The sequence below is a fragment of the Scyliorhinus canicula genome, chromosome 19, assembly GCF_902713615.1.
Source record: "Scyliorhinus canicula chromosome 19, sScyCan1.1, whole genome shotgun sequence".
Lineage (NCBI taxonomy): Eukaryota > Metazoa > Chordata > Chondrichthyes > Carcharhiniformes > Scyliorhinidae > Scyliorhinus > Scyliorhinus canicula.
In genome coordinates this window covers 9,608,439-9,629,638 of record NC_052164.1, presented here as the reverse complement: position 1 = coordinate 9,629,638, position 21,200 = coordinate 9,608,439, and the positions used below count along the sequence as shown (strand labels likewise).

The 21,200-nt window shown below is 46.5% G+C and overlaps 1 protein-coding gene across 1 annotated transcript in view; it reads left to right on the top strand.

The window, feature by feature from the left end:
* LOC119954247 (plexin domain-containing protein 1-like) overlaps window positions 1-21,200 on the top strand; it is a 282,386-nt gene that overhangs the window by 136,390 nt on the left and 124,796 nt on the right. The window contains exons 6-7 of the mRNA XM_038779329.1: window positions 2,998-3,116; window positions 3,812-3,911. Of these exons, the coding sequence (XP_038635257.1) occupies window positions 2,998-3,116; window positions 3,812-3,911 (219 nt within the window). The remainder of the gene's footprint in view (window positions 1-2,997; window positions 3,117-3,811; window positions 3,912-21,200) is intronic.

Sequence of the window (21,200 nt, the reverse complement as noted above, 5' to 3'; positions counted from 1 at the left end):
CCTCGGTCTGGTGTCTCTCACAAGGGGAAATGTCCTCTTCGCATCCAACTACAAACTGTGCATGCTGATTGCGGTGAATACAACATCTGGTTTGGCGTAATGCTAGAGTCCTTCATCCCGCCAATCTGCACAATATACGCCCGTGCGTAAAAAATGGCCAGTTGGATGAGTGGGTGGCACGGAAGACCATGCCCATAGGATCAGAAGTAGGCCCGTCGGCCCATCTAATCTGCTCTGCCATTCAATGAGATCATGGCTGTTATGAAGGGACCTCATAAGTGTTGGGGGGGGGGGGGGGCTACACGTGGGGGCTAAAGGGGGACCCGAAATGGGAAGGAGGGGCCTGAAAAGGGAGGGCCCTCAGCTACCCCAATAGCAGGGTGTCCTCACTTGGTGGAGGGGGTAGTGGGTTAATGCCCATGCTTGCAGGCGATGGCATTGTCCATGAGTGGGGGGATGTGGGGGACACTCAAGCTCACTTGGAGATCGGGGAACCATTTCAAAATGGCAGCCCGATCTCTGAGGAGCCGGCCTCGGCAGCCAGGTCAGTTCCCCACTGCTGAAAACATTTGGTTTTTTTTAAAATTTCCAATTAAGGGGCAATTTAGCGTGGCCAATCCAACTGCCCTGCACATCTTTGGGTTGTGGGGGGGGGGTGAGACCCACGCAGACACGAGGAGAATGTGCAAAAGACTTCATGGACAGTGACACGGCACCGGGATCGAACCCCAGTGCTCGGCGCCATGAAGCAGCAGTGCTAATCATTGTGCCGCCTATGCTGAAAACACACTGTTAGAGGACTGAGGAAGCTCAATCATTGAGCACGTCCAAGACAGAAACCAATAGATTTCCAGATACCAATGACTTCATGAGAATGGAGTAGAGGTAGATGATCGACCATGATCTGTTTGAATGGCAGAGCAGGCTCAGAGGGCCGAATGGCCTACTCCTGCTCCCAGATTCCTATGTTAATAACCTTAAATATGAAGGGCAGACAGGAACAAAGAATGAAGGGGCAATTTTAATCCATGATTGGCTGCATGGATTGGGGAAATGGCATCATGTTTGCTTAGTGCCTGGTTACATTGTAAGTAATTGTACTTGATTGTGAATATTTTGATGGCCACTATATTGGTTACCTTCTCTCACTGATCGATGCACACACACAGCCTGTGGCTTCCCATCCATATTTGATGCAAAATCATGGCGTCCACAATTTCGGGGTCTTCCGAGGACCAAACACGGAGATCACAGGATCGCAGCACCATGCCAGCCGTGTGAACGCAGCCACTCCTGGAGTCAGGGTCTAACCTTGACACAGCACTGAAGAGTAAGACTAGCACAAGGAGAAAGTCTCACTCCACTTCATTTCAGCATCAGATCTGTGCACTTACTCTGGGTCGAGCTTTTAATAGCAGAGCAGTTTCTCACACTCAGCAGTATAAATAGCTAAGGCGCAACTGGATGGTGTGATGGAGGATTAAAGATTTATGTGGGTGGATAAGCTAAATTGAACTGAAAGGCTTGCATCTGTATTTATCATCTGATCTTTTAAACATAGCAATGCTCCTTATTTCTCCATCAGTGATCCCACCATGTAACCGTTGTTAGGAATGAGAACATTTTTCTCTTAATAGACTTGTAAACGCTCAAGAGTTATAAAACTTCCTCTGCCCAAATGCTACTGTCTCTGTAATTGACCTTGATAATAACTTGGATTGCACAACGATAGGAATTAGCACTAGATTGGAATTCAAATACCAGTAGGATGGAATTCTCATTTTGAAATAAAATGTTAAGTTTCATGTCAGTTTTGAATTGGCTGCTGGTCCTTTTAAAGGGATTTCACAGCGACAACAGGAGAGCTTCAACAATCTTACGGTGTAGAGAATGTCCAGTTCTGGAGAACACAACAAGAAACTGGACAGCTGTGGAATCGTAAGGTTGCATCGGAGTAAATATAGATGAAGAACAAAATCATCTTTTGTAGAGATGTCAGAAGCATGAGTAATGAATTAAAATGTTAATCGACTATTTCTTGCAACCAATTAATTTGGGCTCTGTCTCCATTCATCTTACCGAATACTACCTTAATCCTCAACTCCTTTTTCTTACCTAGTGCCAGGTTTCTTCCAAGTTAATCTGTTTGCATGACATCTACCATTTTGGAGTACATCGAGGAGGACATTTATTTTAATTCACTCCACTGGTATCGTTGGCAATCCAGCATTTATTACCAACCCTGACTTGTCCGAGGAAGGTGTTGGCGATGATCCAATTTCTTGAACCACACTCATGGTTTGATTCAGCTGTGTGATTTGCTGGGCCATATCATATTAGCGTGCGATTGGAATTACATACAAGCCAAACTGGGGAAGGACAATGGGTTTCCTTCCTTAAAGGACAAGTAGATCTTTCAAGAACAATCCAATGGCTTCATGGTCACTTTTACTGATCACAGGGCTTTTTATTTCTAGTCTATCTCAAAGCGAATTCAAATTCTCAAAGTGCGACAATGGTATTTGAACTTGTGTTCTGTGGATTGCCAATCCAGTAATAATATAATAATAATCTTTATGGTCACAAGTAGGCTTGCATTGACACTGCAATGAGATTATTGTGAAAATCTCCAGGTCACCACACTACAGCGCCTGTTCGGGTACACAGAGGGAGAATCAGAATGTCCAATTCACCTAACAGCACGTCTTTCGGGACTTGTGGGAGGAAACCGGAGCACCCGGAAGAAACCCGCGCAGACACAGGGAGAACGTGCAGACTCCGCGCAGACAGTGACCCAAGCCGGGAATCAAACCTGGGATCCTGGTGCTGTGAAGCAACAGTGCTACCGTGCCGCCCTATGTAACCACTACACTATTGCACTCCTCAACCTTGGCTATCTCAACTTTCACTTTTGAGATTGAGAAATGCAAGTTTTTAGTCTTGTGCATAAATGATGTCTCGGTGTTGATTTTCACTGCTCCTCTCTGAATTCCTTAGGGACTGCATTCGTCGTCCAGTGGGATAATGTTTTTCTGCCAGACAGGGAGGATATCGGAAGTTTTACCTTCCAGGCCATGTTGTGTCAAGAAGGGCGGATTGTGTTCAGTTACAAGGATGTGAGTATGTAAGGAGCATGCCGGAATGGGGAAAGCTATTCCTACCCTCTCACTGGAAATAATAAACATTGAGGAGGTGAAATTGCGAGGGGGCAAATCTCCATGCATGTCGGCATCAACTGTTAGTGGTGATGTCACCCCAATCCTTCCAGCCGCCACAAGCAAGCGAGGAGTTAAACCTTCTAACTCGACTCTATCATGCAGAAACACGGAGCAACAACCCTCGGGGCATTTAGTAAACTATGTGAGCCAGGAAAAGACAAAAAGAAACATGTACAAGGATGAAAAGATGGATCAAAATATGAGCATACCCAGAGCTCGTGAAAACGCGACTGCTCCCACACTCACATTATGTGCCCCCCCCCCCCCCCCCCCCACCTCTCCACCCCCCACTCCCACCCCCATCCCTCTCAGCTGTCGTTTGGTCACAGGCATTGTAATAGTTGCTTTGTTAAATTGAGATTTATTTTAATGAAGCTTCCTTCAAAATACTTCCAATCGTTTGTTCTTTTGTTTGGCAGTCCCACCCCTACACAGAACCTTCTACTGGAATTGCACAAAAGAAAACCTTAAAGCTTTATCGTCCCATGTGTAAAACGGTGGGGGAGAAAAGAATGGACATTTCACTCCATTGTCAGCTTATGGAGATGAATTTACGGATGGATATCGATGCTCTTCTTTAATCTGTTTTTTAGGTTCCAATAACTGTGACTCAGATAAATTCTGCGCAGCACCCTGTCAAAGTCGGGCTGTCTGACGCCTTCATGATAGACCATAAGGCTCCAGATGTTCCTGGTAAGTAAATTGCCTTTTGAATCTGCTCAATAAATCAATACAGCAAATTAAACCAAACAACAAATTGACAATTTGACTCACTGTCAATGGGCAGATTGTAGCATTGCCTCAACACGCTTCACCCTTCAGGCTGAACAAAGAAGTGTTTAACTGATGGCTGCTTCCACTGAGGCAGCAGAAAGCTTTTTAATGCAATTGCTTTATGCTCAGGTGGAAAGTTGCATTTATGTCTCATCTTTAATGTGATTGAGTGTTCCGGGATACCTTGCGAGGCTTGGGGTAAAAGTAGCAATACCGAGCCGCAGGAAGAGAAAAATACTTGCATTTTCATGGCGGGTCAGACTTGACGGGCTGAAAGGTCTACTCCAGTTCTCGTGCTCCTTCGGGGAAAGGTGTTAAGAGACGTCACCAAATCCCAAAGTAAAAAGATGGGTTTTAAAGAGGTTGTTAAAGCTGGGGAGGTAGGTGGTGAGGCAAGAGTTTAGAAGGTGAAGGCATTGCCCTCATTGCTGGGATTAAGGAAGAGGGGAATGCTACAGAGGTCAGAGATAGAGGAAGAGAAAGATTGGATTTTTTTTATTGTCTCATGTGCCAAAGTACAGTGAAAAGTATTTATCTGCATGCAGCTCAAACAGATCATTTAGTACATGAAAAGAAAATACGTAATAGGGCAACACAAGGTATACAATGTAAATACATAGACACCGGCATCGGGTGAAGCATACAGGAGTGTAGTATTAATCAGATCAGTCCATAAGAGGCTTGTTTAGGAGTCTGGTAACAGCGGGGAAGAAGCTGTTTTTGAGTCTGTTTGTGCGTGTTCTCAGACTTCTGTATCTCCTGCCTGATGGAAGAAGTTGGAAGAGTGAGAAGCCAGGTGGGAGGGGTCTTTGATTATGCTTCCCGCTTTCCCCAAGCAGCTGGAGCTGCAGACGGAGTCAGTGGATGGGAGGTGGGTTTGTGTGATGGACTGGGCTGTGTTCACGACTCTCTGAAGTTTCTTGTGGTCTTGGGCCGAGCAGGTGCCATGCCAGGCTGTGATGCAGCCCGATAGGATGCTTTCTATGGGTGCTAATGTGAATTTTAAATTTGAGTCTGTGGGGAATTGGGAACCAGGATAGGTGTGATGCACAAGGGGGATTTGGTGAAGGACAGAGTACATGTAGAAGAGTTTTGGAAAAGCTGAAGTTTAGATGGACCCAGGAGAACGTTGCAGTAATTAAATGTGGAGCATGGATGAGAATTTGCATGCCGACAAGTAGAGGCAACATGTGTTTTGTTTTTGCTACTATACTGTCACATCTCAGTTATGTAACAGGGAATTTGTTCCAAATGGGAACACCTTCATTAGCCATGAAAATTATCAGCTTGAAGATTCTTTCTCAACCATTAAATCCCTTGTTTTTTGGGGAAATTCAGGTAAGCAAACTGGAGCTGTCTGACACAACTTGATCCTTCAATGGCGAGTAACATTAGTGACCTGCAGGATGATATCAATGGACTAAAAGGTCCTTCCTCGCACCATTCTCTATGAAAACGGATTTCAGGGAACGAGCTTTCCAGCATAACCCCAGAGAGATTTGCCATCGCTTTCCTGGTGATCTCTGGCAAAATAACTGGGAGTTATGCACAAAAATGGATCCTATTAGGAGGTAATTTCTGGGTTTTAACACAGCAACAGTGAAATAAAGGCAATATATATCCATGATGATGTGTGGCTGGAAGGGGAACCTGTGGTCATACTATTGCCACTTGCCTGCTTCCCTTGACTTTTTATGTGGTAAATGTCATGGGCCTGTGAGGTGATGTGAACGCAGTTTTGGTGAGTTACTACAATGCACAATGCAGTTGGTACACAGTGCAGTCAGGGTGGGCCACTGGAGCAGGGGGTGAATGTTTAACGGTAATGCCAATCAAGTGGCAACTTTGTCCTGAAGGGCCGCGTTGGAGCTATACCCATCTGTGGTGATATGCCTCTGGGCCATATCATAGTTGGATGGTATGATACCTCCAACCAGCAGGTGGCAGTACAGACACACCATGCGGTCTCAAGACCAAGTTCATGTGACCTGGGGCCTGCATATAAAGAGAGGCGCATCTGGAGGACAAGAGATAGAGGGCAATAAGATGTTCATGTAATCCAGGGGAGTAGCAAGACTCCATGACAACGTGCTCTGTATCAGATTGACATCCTATTGGACGAGCCACAATAAAAAGAACTTGGTTTGGACAGATCAAAGTGTTTGGTGAGTTCATCGTAACGTACAAGGGACCAAACGCAACACCATCCATGCAAGTGGAAGGAATTCTATGACACTCTTGACTTGGGCCCTACTGGTAGTGGGCATGACTTTGGGAGTCAGGGCTTGAATTACTTTTATAGATCTCGGGTGGGATTCTCCGCCTGCTCACGTTGGCGGGATTCTCCAGTCCCACGGCAGTGAATGAGAGATTTGGCCATTCTCAGACCTCGTTAGCAGTGGTAGCGGGGCGGACTGGGATCGAAAAATCCCGGCCCTCAAATTGGATTAATCTTCCGTAGGATATCCTGCATCGTCATTTTCTGCCATTTTCTTACCCTTTTGTAGTCAACCCCATTTTCCTGCAGATAAGGAACTCCATCTGACCGCCTAATACGCAAAGGCCATTGAATCATGTATTGTTCTCTTTTCCTCCCTTTCTTTGTCCATCATAACCAAGCTCGTCCAGCAAACATATTGCAAGTTGCCAACTATTGGATCAAATTATTTCTAGTCTTGGAGAAGCTGCTCTACCTTTTGTACAGGGAGACTTTGCGGGTTCGTTGTTTTGTATCTCTAAAGCCTTTATGATAAGTTGGGCCTCATGACAATCTCCTCGAAGAAAGTGAGTTGTTTGAAAAAACAATTCCATTTGTGTTAATTTGCTTTCTTTGGCAAAGCTGCATCTTGACCCAGTTATTGGCACATTCTCCATTAATCAACAGGGTAGCTAGAGACAACTCCCAGTTTGCAGCTGTCAGCATTTCCCTTATCCCTTGGCACAACGTGTATTTTTTAATGTTTGACAATAACATTTGAGCTGCATTAAAATCAGCTTTTATTGACTTTCATTGCTTTTGACCGGTTGCACGTTGTGAGTGCTGCCACGGAGCAAAGCAAGCCAGATCAGAATGCCGGGTAACATTAAATCTCAAATACTTGTGCAGCAAAATTATTCACTTTAGGGTTTTAAGGGATTAATTATGAAACACATCACCTTCAAGAAACATTTGAATTGGTGCGAGGCATGTCTGACATTGCATTGGGCTCAATTCAACCAAATGGGAACAAAGTCCCATTTCGAGCACGTATAGCCACATGTTCCCCAATGCTCACAGCGCTGAGAAACACAAGGATATACAACGCCCCTCGCGTTGTATAAGGGGCCTCAGCGTGAAACCGCACAGGCAAGGCTGCACACAGTCTGGTTTGTTCACTGCGGAGCTCCGCTCGCCAGAACTCCCCAGTGCAGCACGAGATCGGGACGCTATTTTTAAATGGCGTATCAATCTCCAAGTCACTAGAACCCACCCCCAGCCCAAACACACTATGGGAGAGACAGCAGCCCCCTCACACTTCCACCCCCTCCCCTCCACCACAACACCTACACAGGGCACCCCCAGCCTGGCCCTCTTCAGGACCCCTGCCAGCTGGCAATGACACCTAGCACCTTGGCAGTGCCAGGCTGGCACCCAGTCGGCACTGCCAGGGTGCCCAGGTGGTACCAGCAGTGCCAGGGCGCCACCCTTCCCAAAGGGCATGCAGCTGGGAGCCGCCAATCCCCTGGGAGACCCCCACAAGTGCCATTCCACCTGCTCCCAGTTTGTGAGGATCAGTGCTGAACGGCACTCACTCGAGGTCACCGAGGCGAAGGGGATGGACCCCAAAGCCACAGGTACTTCGGGAACCTGCACATTAGAATTAGACTAACTGCCTCGCTCTAATATGCAGATTTTGCCAAAAAGTGATCCCGCCCACAACGGTCAGGATTTATGGCGCAGCGTCTCACGAGATCGCGTTGGATGTCATGAGTCGTCGCGAGCCAGGTGTATCCTGGTAGCGGGGTCTCCCGGTTTTGATCGGCCGCACTGCATTGCGACATGTTGTTTTTCAGACGCAGCCTGGCCCGTGGATTGTGTGTAATGAGGGAAGGAAAATTGGAAGAAGAATCGTCTCTGGGCCAGACTCACATAAACCCAGGGGGTTGGATCAGATTGAAGTTGACCAACATTGGATGGAGGTCACTCTTGGGTTTAGATAACTCGTGCTACAGAAAACGCTGTCGGGCGGAAGTGGTGGGAAGGAATGGGGAACAAAACATTAAAATTAAAGAAATTTGGTAGCTTTTATTTTGTGGGGAGAATTTTATTCCCTCTGCAGCAGGTTTGACGATAGTGGGTCAGGGTGAGGGCATATAATTCCTTATATAACCTTCCTTCTATCCTGCCGCTTACCCTGGACTCTGCACAATTTTACAGTGGGACTGGCAGGGATAGGCTAGACAAACACCCTTCCTCCAGCCGGGGCCCTTAAGTAACTAATTAATGACCACTCAAGGACAATTTCCCATCCGGCCTCAATTTTAAAGGTGGCAGGAGGAGTTCTGGGCAGGACAGTAGCCCAATAAGTGACCCTGCTCAGGCCACAGGTGGGAAAGGGGGAGTTGCCTCTATCATTGACCTCCTTTCAACCTCAGACAGGCACTTCAAAAGGTCTTCCCCACTACTCCTGCTGACGTTCCCTCCCACTTGGCCTCTCCACCAACACCCCCATTTCTCCCCACCCTGTTGCCTCCCCCCCCCCCCCCCCCCCCCAAGCTTCACTCCTGCTCTGAGACCCCCACACGTACCTGGTCCTGGAGCCGAGACTGTGTGTCGTCTCAGCCCTGGTCATTGGAGCTTCTGGCATTGCTGGGACTAGAAAGTTGCCGTCCAATCAGATTGGTCAGCAGCTCTCTGAGGCGGAACTTGCCCCCCCCCCAATGAGGGGCACAGGTCCCATCTCCAGCCAATGAACAGTCCTTGGAGCAATGCAGGGCAGGCAATATCGGCAACAATACGTACCCCACTGATTCTTTGGGTAGTGCACTGGGAAACCCTGCCATCCGCAAAACCCTGGTCTGTATCTAATTCTAGGCATATTCGCAACATATTAGAAAAGAGAGTGGATCTATGGGTGGCACAGTGGTTAGCACTGCCTCCGGCGCTGAGGAAACGGGATTCGAATCCCGGCCCTGGGTCACTGTCCGTGTGGAGTTTGCACATTCTCCCCGTGTCTGCGTGGGTTTTACCCCACAACCCAAAGATGTGCAAAGTAGGTGGATTGGCCACGCTAAATTGCTCCTTAATTGGAAAAAAAATAATTGGGTACTCTAAATTTATTTTAAAATTTAAAAAAAAGAAAAGAGAGCTGATCGAACCATTAGGATTAGACAAGAGAGAGACACTGCGATGGGTAGCATGGTAGCACAGTGGTTCGCACTGTGGCTTCACAGTGCCAGGGTCCCAGGTTCGATTCCCCATTGGGTCACTGTCTGTGCGGAGTCTGCACGTTCTCCCCGTGTGTGTGTGGGTTTCCTCCGGGTACTCCGGTTTCCTCCCACAGTCCAAAGACGTGCGGGTTTGGTGGAATGGCCATGATAAAATTGCCCTTAGTGACCAAAAAGGTTCGGAAGGATTATTGGATTACGGAGATAGGGTGGAGGAAGTGAGGGCTTAAGTGGGTCGGTGCAGACTCGATGGGCCGAATGGCCTCCTTCTGCACTGTATGTTCTATGTTTTATCTCCGATGAAACAAAATTAGAAAAAAAACATTTTGAAACCTTTTTGCCGAGCTGTCCTTGGCTCGTGTTGAAGATCACTGATTGGGCAGCTCGCCAACAGGTGCAACAATGTTGTGATTGTGCCCCACAGCAGCACAGGACACTGATTTCCATATTTAAACTGCCCCATGCCAAATAACCAAGACTAAATTTAGAGACTCGCCTGAAAGTTACATCATGTGGGCCTCCCCACCACCCCCCCACCCCACATCCCCCCACCAATTTCCTCTGCGAACGCCCCATTTTTCAGATGAGAGTGGGGCAGTTGAATATCGCACCCCTCACTCGACCCACTCCATTTTGTAAATGACTGCGGTCCTGCGATGGGAGCCTGTCTGCTGATCGTCTCCTCTGCCTCCATTTGGATGTCTGTGACCTTTCCCCCAGCTGAATTACCCAGAGTTTACTTTGGGTGATTGAGTTTGACTCGACTTAGATGTCAGCCAACTGACGACTCTGTCAACTCGATCTGGCACAGTCAATGTGAAACTGGGCCACATGAATCAGATTTGACTGCTGGCCTCGGCTGACTTTGTTTCCTAGTTGTGTTGACTGTAGCAACAGTACAGAGTCTTCCCTGCCCTGTTTCCAGATCCCTGCATGGCTTCACCTCTCACTATTTCTGTGTCTTCCTCCAGTCCCAACAACACACTGAGATTTGTGCTCTTTCAAATTCGACCTCTGCGCAACCCCAATTTTAATCACTCCATCATTTCTGACAGTGCTTTTAGCTATCCAGGCCCTGAGCTTTGGAATTCCCCGCCTAGACACTCCCACCTCCCTCCCTCACCTGTTCTAATGTATAATTTTGTGCCTTACTTACTTTACGATTTTGTGCAGCAATGCTCCTGAGAAAGGCTTGGGATATTTTGACTTTTTTTTATTATTCATTGCCCACCCCTAATTGCCCTTGAGTAGGTGTTGTTCAAGCTGCCTTCTTGAACCTTTGGAGTTCATGTGGATCAGGTAAAGCACCAAGTTTAAATGCAATGATTAAAAGTAAAATCAGCAATGGTTTCTGTCTCTTGTGGCCTCTGCTCAAACAAGCGTCCGGCTAGTGTCAACTGTTTCCGCGTGGCCGCTCGGCCCATTCGGGCTGGAGAATTGGCGGCCCGGCCACGGACAGCGGCCCGCGACCAGCGCCGCGCCGAACGCGCGGACCTCGGAGAATCGCGTGCCGGCATCGGGCAGCTTGGCGCGGTTACGGCGATTCTCCGTCCCGGCGCGGGGCTCAGAGAATCGCGCACATAGTTTTTAAAAATAAATTTACAGTTCTCAATTTTTTTTTTGTCGAATTAAGGGCCAATTTAACGTGGCCAATCCACCTACGCTGCACAACTTTGTGCTGTGAGGGTGAGACCCATGCAGACATGGGGAGAATGTGCAAACCCCACAGGGACAGCGACGTAGGGCCGAGATCGAATCCTGGTCCTCAGCGCCATGAGGCTGCAGTGCTAACCACTGCACCACCGTGCCACCCTCAACCAACATATAGTTAACCCAATAGAAGAGAATTTATCCTCCTCACAAGGACGGGTGTCCTCTCTGTAACACACGGGAAGTGATTGTTCAAACTGTTAGCTCAAGCAGTGTTTTAGATCTGTGGAAACTAAAACCTCCAGTTCTTTCTGAGTGCTCGTATTGTATCCTTTGAGCAAATGAATAAAATGATGTCAAAGTCCATTGAGTTAAGCAGCATTGGATTGAAAGGAATATTGCTTAGATTCCCAAACCATTGAAAGAAACTGCGATCTAATGATTGAAACTTGGAAACCTAATGGATTTGAAGATGAAGACGAGGAGAAATGCGTTCCAGGGTCACAGTGTAGTTGTAAACAATGCGAAAAAATGAGTTGAGAGAATGACAGCACAAGAGTAAAAACAATTTACACAGAAGATTGTGCACAGGGAGGCTGGGGGCATCACAATAGGTATAAAACCGAGGACTAAGATTAACTGCAATTTAGGCACTTCTCAAAGATGAATCATGCGTGACTTTTTCACTTAGAATATTAATGAATCTTCTGTTGCTATGTCTATGGGAAGTCAGGACAAAGCAAATTACCCTCAGTAACAATGCTCACTCTGCAGCCTGTTTATTGCACTGTGCAGTGCAGTCCAGACTACTGAATGGCCATGCACCTGGCCACCTTAGACAGAATATTGCTCAAAGTGCATTAATAATGCAATAGGAATATACAGCAAAACCTGTGAGTTACAGACACACAGGGAACTAGCACCAGTCGCATGCTTTTTTTTCAGTCATCTGTATTTTCCACATGGTCATTGTTCTGTGAGTAGTTTCAGCCAGGTTGTGACAGATTATCATTCATTTGCATCTCATGCATCCTGATTAAAACAGCTGCTTCCCACCATCCCATCAGGCCTTTCAATCTTCCATCACCCCAATGGGAAATTACGTCGGTCTAAAACTCAATTGCTAAAGAGTGGCGTGCACAAGGCGGTCCTCAGTTCCCATGACGAGAGTGCAGCAAAGCCTTCCTGCCACAGTGCTGTGTTGCTCCTGAGGTTTATAGAGAAATACAGCACAGAACAGGCCCTTCGGCCCACGATGTTGCGCCAAACTTTTGTCCTAGGTTAATCATAGAATTTTGGACAATTTTTCATGGCCAATCCACCCAACCTGCACATCTTTGGACTGTGGGAGGAAACCGGAGTACCCGGAGGAAACCCACGCAGTCACGGGGAGGATGTGCAGACTCCACACAGACAGTGACCCAAGTCGAAATCGAACTTGGGACCCTGGAGCTGTGAAGCAATTGTGCTATCCACAATGCTACCGTGCTGCCCTTAAGGTGACGTGCACCACTCTGCCGGGGACGACCAGTTCCCTCCCTTCCATCTCCATGCCGAGCTGGTCTTTGTGGAGAGAACCGTGCTGCTGGGCCCAGGGATTCTCCCGTGTCGCCAACTCAGATCAGTACAGTGCCTGGGGTTGGGGACGACAGGGGTCTCCTTCCCCGCTGGTACCACACACTGTTGTCGATCTGGACAGCGCTGCGCTGGGGGACTCAAGGCGGTTACCACAACAGAGGTCCGAAGATCGACTCGAAGTGGAGTGCGAGGTGAGGCTGGGGGGGTGGGGGGCGGGGGGGGTGAGGTTGGACTGATGAACACAAGGGGGGAATGTAAAAGGAAGGAGGGCTGTGGAAGGAGGGAGGGAAGGTAAGGGTGAGGGCTCAAGATTGCAGTCAAACGGGCAAAGAGTTGGCTGAAGAAGACGAAGAATGGAAGGCAGAGGGAAGACTGAGGGGAGGGAAGTTGGACCCCAACAAGGTGTATGGAAAGGTCACAAAGAAGGGAATCAGAGGGTTACCACATTGTTTACTGAATGGGCATGCGCAAAGACTCGGGTGCAGTGGGCAGAGTTACAAATGGGACATGGACGCTTTGCAGGTGACGGGCTCGGGTGAAGGATGGTTGAATCAAAGAACAAACCTCTTCTTCAGGTTTCTCACCTTTTCAGTCTGGGTTGTTGACATCCGGCATAGTCTGGTGAAAACAGGTGGGCTGGAGAAAGTGATATGAGAGTGTTTAAATAAGGTGCCAGGCTCTGCCAACGGACGGTGAGCCGATGAATCAGCTGTTAGCCCACCCGGTGACTTGGAAGGGAATGCATCTGTGCATTAATGAGATTCCATGCACAGAATCAGATGCAGGATCCTGCCATTCTGACCAGCAGGACATGCACCATCAGAGCTACCCACTACTGCACTTAGTCCCAAAAACAGAGAATTCTGCTCTAAAGGGTCACAACCCTCTGAGTGATGTGATTAAGGTCTGGCTCGAGGTGGATGTGCGTAGTTGCAGATTTGACAATGCGATTGGTAATTTTAAAATGAAAAAATCCTGTCAAGATTCCAACACAGGGGTGGGCAAACTACGGCCCACGGGCCGCATGCGGCCCGCCAAAGGTCTTTATGCGGCCCACCAAGATTAAATCATAAAAAATAAAAAATAAATTTTTTTTTTAATTTTTTTTTTTTTAATTTTTTATATTTTTTTTATAAGGTTAATGGGGGGGGGCTGTTGGGTTACTGGTATAGGGTGGATACGTTGACTTGAGTAGGGTGATCATTGCTCGGCACAACATCGAGGGCTGAAGGGCCTGTTCTGTGCTGTACTGTTCTATGTTCTATATGAGGCGCCCAGAATCATAACCGGGTGAAGCGCCATTTTTGAAAAGTAGAGAAAAAGAGGGCTAAAGGCAGGATGCCGCCGGGGGAAGCGCTGAGGTATATGCCGCACGCTAATTGGTTACAACCGGGACTATTAATTAATATACTATTCGGCCCTTAAAAATTGTGAATTTCTGAATGTGGCCCTTGCACGGAAAAGTTTGCCCACCCCTGCTCCAACAGATGATTCCACTGTACCATTTTGCTTTGTGTGTGTGTGGATTCTGGTGCCTGTCAAGCTGAGGGATGTCAGTGATAGCAAATGGAACACTTCCTATTTCAACTTCAGCGCGGGTTTCCTCCGGGTGCTCCGGTTTCCTTCCACAGTCCAAAGATTATCACGTTAGGTGGATTGGCCGTGCTAAATTGTCCCTTGGTGTCCAAAACAGTTAGGCGAGGTTACGGGGATAGGGTAAGGCGTGTGGCTAGATAGGGTGCTCTTTCAGAGGGTCAGTGCAGACTCGATGGGCCGAATAGCCTCCTTCTGCCCTGCAGGGATTGTGTGATCCTAAGTACACCCACCGCAGGAATAGGTGAAGAGAAATATTCCTCCTGCTCTGTCCCAACATCAATCTCAGAGGAACGTTCCTCAATATATTTGTGTGTTCTTTCCATTTTCCACACCAGCCATCCGATTGGCTTTTGTTGGCTAATTATTGCCTCAATTGGCCAGTCCTGTGTCGTAGATCCATTGTTGAAAAGTTAGATCCAAACTTATCCCAGGCCTAGTACCCTCTCAGTGAAGGTTTACCAATAAAAGTATTTTTATGTTTAGCTCTCATATGGGCGATAATCTCTTTGCTCAACTACCAGCATGCATTCGTATCCATGGGTCTGCAGAAAGAAAGACTTAAGACCATAAAAATTGGGAACAGGCTGGGAGTAGGCCATTCAGCACTTCGAGCCTGCTCCGCCATTTAATAAGATCATAGCTCACCTCACACTCACTCATCTCCACTTTCCTGCCTTATCTCAGTCACCATTAATTCCCCCATTGATTTAAAATTTATCGATCCCATCCTTGAGAATGTTCAAGGTCTCAGCCTCCACAGCTTCCTGGGGTAAAGAATTCCAAAGGTTCACCTTTTTTGGAGAGAAGGAATTTGTCTTAAACGAGCACCCCCCTCTATTCTACGACTCTGCCCTCTGGTCCTACACTCCCCCATGAGTGCAAACATCCCCCCAATATTGACCCTGTGTAACCCCCTAAGAATCTCATATGTTTGAATCATATTACCTCTAATTCTTCTGATCTCCAAGGAATAATAATAATCTTTTTATTGTCACAAGCAGACTTACATTAACACTGCACTGAAGTGACTGTGAAAAGCCCCTAGTCGCCACATTCTGGCGCCTGTTCAGGTACACTGAGGAAGAATTCAGAATTCTCAGCTGGTACGGGAATTGAACCCGCGCTGCTGGCCTTGTTCTGCATCACAAACCAAGGCCAGCAGCGTGGGTTCAATTCCCGTACCAGCTGAGAATTCTGAATTCTCCCTCTGTACACACCCAACCTGTTTAACATGTCCTCATTTAGTAGATCTTCCATAACTGGGATCATCCAAGTAAACCTCCTCTGTACTGTCTCCAATGATATTACATCTTTCTTTATATAAGGGGGACCCAGACTTGCATTTATATAGCAACTTTCACATCTACAGAATGCCCCAAAGCACTTAACCAACAATGAAATTGCGTGCAGTTCTGGTTGCCGTATTATAGGAAGGATGTGGAAGCATTGGAAAGGGTGCAGGGGAGATTTACCAGGATGTTGCCTGGTATGGAGAGAAGATCTTATGAGGAAAGGTTGAAGGACTTGAGGCTGTTTCCGTTAGAGAGAAGGTTAAGAGGTGACTTAATTGAGGCATACAAGATGACCAGAGGATTAGAAAGGGTGGGCAGTGAGAGCCTTTTTCCTCGGATGGTGATGGCTAGCACGAGAGGTCATAGCTTTAAATTGAGGGGAGATAGATATAGGACAGATATCAGAGGTAGGTTCTTTACTCAGAGAGTAGTAAGGGTGTGGAATGCTCTGCCTGCAACAGTATTGGACTCGCCAACACTAAGGGCATTTAAATGGTCATTGGATAGACATATGGATGATAAGGGAATAGTGTAGATGGGCTTTAGATTGGTTGCACAGGTCGGCGCAACATCGAGGGCCGAAGGGCCTGTACTGCGCTGTAATGTTCTATTCTATTGTTCTATTGAAATACTTTTAAAGTGTAACGGCTCTTGGAATGTCAGACAATCAAGATTCAACTTGCACACAGCTCGGTCCCCAAAGTGCGATAATAAACAGATAATCTGTTCTGAGTTATTGGTAGAGGGATAAGTATTTGATCGGATATAAGAGCAGAAAGCCTGCTTTTGCTCAAATGGGGAAAATACTGTTGAAATATTTTACATCCAGCCAAGAGGATAGGCAGTGCCTCTGTTTGACATCTCCTCCGAATCATGGCACCTCCTAACACTGCCGCGATACTGCTGTGAAGTATCAGCTAGGTTGGTGTCTTCAGCCCTCAGGAGTGGGACTTGAACCCGTGTCATTCTGACTGGAGAGAGAGCAACTACTGAGCCAAGACTGATACTACGGAAGATTGGAAAGGAGAACATTAGCAAGAAAGAGGTCAGCTGACATTAGAAGATTACATGTACATCTGTTCTTGGCTGTTTTAAACAAGCAATGATTTGGAGAGCAAATCTTTATTTTTCTGCAGTGAAACTTAATTACTGAAGTACTGTCAGCTTCTATTAATGGTTTGGGATGAAGGCTTAACCTTTCAATTACATTAAAAGCAGAAAATGTAAAAACACAAATGACTGAGGCCAGTACGTTTTCTTATTTTAATGATTATTTGACAATTGTGCAATCTGTTGGCCAATGCAGAGACCTGGCTACCACATGAAGCTGACTGAGCGTGAAAGATGCCAGGATATGAGGATCTTCACAAAGAACAGGGAAATTGAGAACGGAGGGAAATTAGGGATGGACAGTAAATACCGGCTTTGCCAAATGTGCAAGAGTACCTATCGAAATCTTGACAGCAGTATTCAGTGGAGAGTGCAGCTGTCGGAGTATAGAGATCAAGAAAGGAGTGTCGCCAAAATAACGTGGTTCGGATGGAAGATTTGAATTCCTCATCAGCTCGGAGAAGCAGAACAATGAATTTGAAAAGGCAGTGGATTTCTAGAATGAAATCGGGATAATTTTGTGAAACAGTAGGCTGGTAATTTAGGCCCAGCACCCACACCTTGTGTGCTAAGCAACCTTCCAAGTCTCCGTTATATAGAACATTATAGCGCAGTACAGGCCCTTCGGCCCTCGATGTTGCGTCGACCTGTGAAACCACTCTAAAGCCCATCTACACTATTCCCTTATCGTCCATATGTTTATCCAATGACCATTTAAATGCCCTTAATGTTGGCGAGTCCACTACTGTTGCAGGCAGGGCATTCCACGCCCTTACTACTCTCTGAGTAAAGGGTTCTCGCAAGAGTCTTGTGGCAAAGGAAAGCAATCAGCAGAATTGAGTATCGAGAAGGATAACAAACAATTGTAAAGTGTTACCTCTGAAAATAGCTGGAACATTGGGGAGAATATGTTTATAGAGCTTGTTGCACTGACGTCTTTTCCATACAGTGAAGTATTTTTGTTCAAAACCCTGTGGTGTAATTCCATTGGGTAAAACAAGGTGTTTGAATTTCTCTTTAAATATCAATGGTCTCTAACCAGGGCTAAAAACAATCTCAGGTTGTTCACCTTCACAATGTTGGTTCTTTAGAGCAAACTACTAAAATCTTTCAAAAGAATCTGCACAGAAAGCATGTTCATGCCCTGCAGAAAAACTCCATAAACAAGAAGCTAACGGGCATAATGGTCCACCCCGATATGAAATATCAGCCCACCATTGTTTTGTTGGCATCTATGTTGCCATCCTCAGGACAGATCACCTTTATAACATTGGCGCCAACGCATGAATTGTTTTTGAGAAACTCTTTCTGCATCCTCTTCAAATCTAATTGGATAAAACTCCCAACTTCTTTCTCAAACATAGAACATAGAACATAGAACAGTACAGCACAGAACAGGCCCTTCGGCCCTCAATGTTGTGCCGAGCCATGATCACCCTACTCAAACCCACGTATCCACCCTATACCCGTAACCCAACAACCCCCCCCTTAACCTTACTTTTTTTTATTAGGACACTACGGGCAATTTAGCATGGCCAATCCACCTAACCCGCACATCTTTGGACTGTGGGAGGAAACCGGAGCACCCGGAGGAAACCCACGCACACAGTGGGAGGACGTGCAGACTCCACACAGACAGTGACCCAGCCGGGAATCGAACCTGGGACCCTGGAGCTGTGAAGCATTTATGCTAACCACCATGCTACCCTGCTGCCCAGGGTATCCTGGAAACATATCCTGCAAACTTGCCTACTTCAAAAAGTACATGCAACAGCCGGGGGGGGGGGGGGGGGGGGGGGGGCACGCGGTTTAGCCAAGTTGGCGGAACAGCTGGTTTGTGATGCAGAGCAAGGCCGGTCCAATTCCCCCACCAGCTGAGGTTATTCACGAAGTCCCCATGCATTCTCAACCTTGTCCCTCGCCTGCGGTGTGGTGATCATCGGGTTAAATCGCCACCGGTCACCTGGGACTGTGGCGGATTTACTTTATAACACAGACTATTCGGCCCATAGCATGCAGGAAGCACTCACTTATTACAAGGTGGTAGTATGGTAGCACAGTGGTTAGCACTCTTGATTCACAGCGCCAGGGTCCCAGATTCAATTCCCGGCTTGGGCCACTGTCTATGCGGAGTCTGCACGTTCTCCCCGTGTCTGCGTGCGTTTCCTCCTGGTGCTCCAGTTTCCTCTCTCAAGTCCTGAAAGATGTGCTTGTTAGGTGAATTCGGCATTCTGAATTCTCCATCTGTGTACCCGAACAGGCGCCGGAGTGTGGTGACTAGGGTTTTTCACTGTGACTTCATTGCAGTGTTAATGTAAGCCTACTTGTGAGAGTAAGAAAGATTATTATTAGTAGTGTTGGGAAAGGCTAGAAAAAATTGGCATTTCTTTGTTTCCACTCTGAGTAATTCAGCTTAAGTACAAATCAGTATATTAACCCGAAGGCAATTACTGTCTGCTTTACTTCTACAGACACTTAATTTCCACAGTAAGAACATAGCAAGTCTTATGTTCATTTCAGTGATTATGACGTATTGATTTTCATAGGGCACAACAATCACTTTCATCATTATTTTAGACACGCCAGTGAATATTCTGGCACAAGTCGAATTTAAATGCTTCAATTATATGCTTTACAAATCTCTAGACGCACGACCTCAGTCTGCTAACTTCTTCTCGAAAGTGAACTGGCTTCCTTTATTCAGCCCCTTCTGCTGGTCACAACAAAGGCTTTTGTTTCCAGTTCTTTTCCCAGTAAATGCCTTTTCCAATCCAAATGCATTTAGCCTTTACCAAGGAGCCAATCAACCAGATTTTCTTGAGTCTAAACGAGTAAGTTCATTAGTTGCTAAACCCGAGAAAGTATTATTAAAAGACGCGACGACACACACAGACCCAGATGTCAGAAGTAAGAAAAGTTTAAATCCAAGTAAGAGCGAAAAGAATATATCATTATGTCTTTGACTTGTCGAATGTTGCAGCCGTTTGAAAATAGTTGGTTTCCTTTAATAGCTTGGAGTTGAATGGGCCATTTTCTGATTGGCAGGATGTGACAAGTTGTATGCCACAGGGATCAGTGATGGGGACACAACACTGCAATTTATATAAATGACTTGGATGAATGATGGGATTGTTGCTAAATTTGTTGATGACACAAACCTAGTTAGGAACGTAAGTTGTGAACAGGACATAAGGAGGCTACAACATGATATAGATAGGTTAGGTGGGAGGGTAATGATCTGACAAATGGAGTATGGGAAAATGTCCATTTTGGCAGGATGAATAAAAAAGAAAGAGATTATCTAAATGATAAGAGATTGCAGAGTTCGGAGATGCAGAGGGATCTGGGTGTCTTAGTGTAAGAATCACAAAAGGTTAGTATGCAGTTGCAGCAAGTAATTAGCAAAGCTAATACAGTGTTTTGTTTATTACAAGAATTGAATACAAGAGGAGGTTATGGTTCAATTATATAGGGCATTGCGGAGACCACACCTGGAGTTCTTAATACAGTATCGGTCTCCTTATTTATGGAAAGATAGAATCATAGAATTTACAGTGCAGAAGAAGGCCATTTAGCCTATTGAGTCTGTACCGGCGCTTGGAAAGAGCACCCTACCTAAGCCTCCATACCTCCACCCTATGCCCACACTTCCAACCTATCCCCGTAACCCCTCTTAACCTTTTATGGACACTTAGGGCAATTTAGCATGTCCAATCCACCTAACCTGCACATCTTTGGACTGTGGGAGGAAACCGGAGCACCCGGAGGAAACCCACACAGACACGGGGAGAACGTGCAGACTCCGCACAGATAGGGACCAAAGCCGGAAATCGAACCTGGGACCCTGAAGCTGTGAAGCAACTGTGCTAACCACTGTGCAACCGTGCTGCCCTAAATGCACTTGAAGCACTTCAGAGAAGGCTTACTCGATTAATATCTGGAACGAGCAGGTTGGCTTAGGGGGAAAGGTTGGACAGACTAGGCTTGTAACCACTGAAGTTCAGGAAAGCAAGGGGCGACTTGATTGAAACATGTAAGAATTTAAGGGGACTTGACAGGGTGGATGTGGAGAGGATGTTTCCTCTTGTGGGAGAATCTAGAATTAGAGGAGGTCACTGTTTAATAATAAGGGGTTGCCCATTGAAGGCACAGATGAGGAGAAAGTTTTTGTTTGAGGGTTGTGAGTCATTGGAATTCTCTTCTTCAACCGGTGATTGAGACAGATTCTGAATATTTTTAAAGCAGAGGTTGATCGATTCTGGATAAACAAGGGCGTGAATGGTTACCAGGGATATAATCAGGCCATCCATGATCTTATTAAATGGCGGAGCAGGCTCGAGGGGCCGAGTGGCCTCCTCTTGCTACTGGCCTGGTTGTATGTTTGATAATAGTGCCTTTCACAATATCAGGAGGACCTGGAATAATGTAGGAAGTGTGGCAGCCTTTTTATACACAGCAGGTTCCCACAAAAATGAAATGTGACATTGACCAGATATTCTATTTTCGTGACGCTGGTTCAGTGATGAACATTGACCAGGACACTCCTACTCTTCTT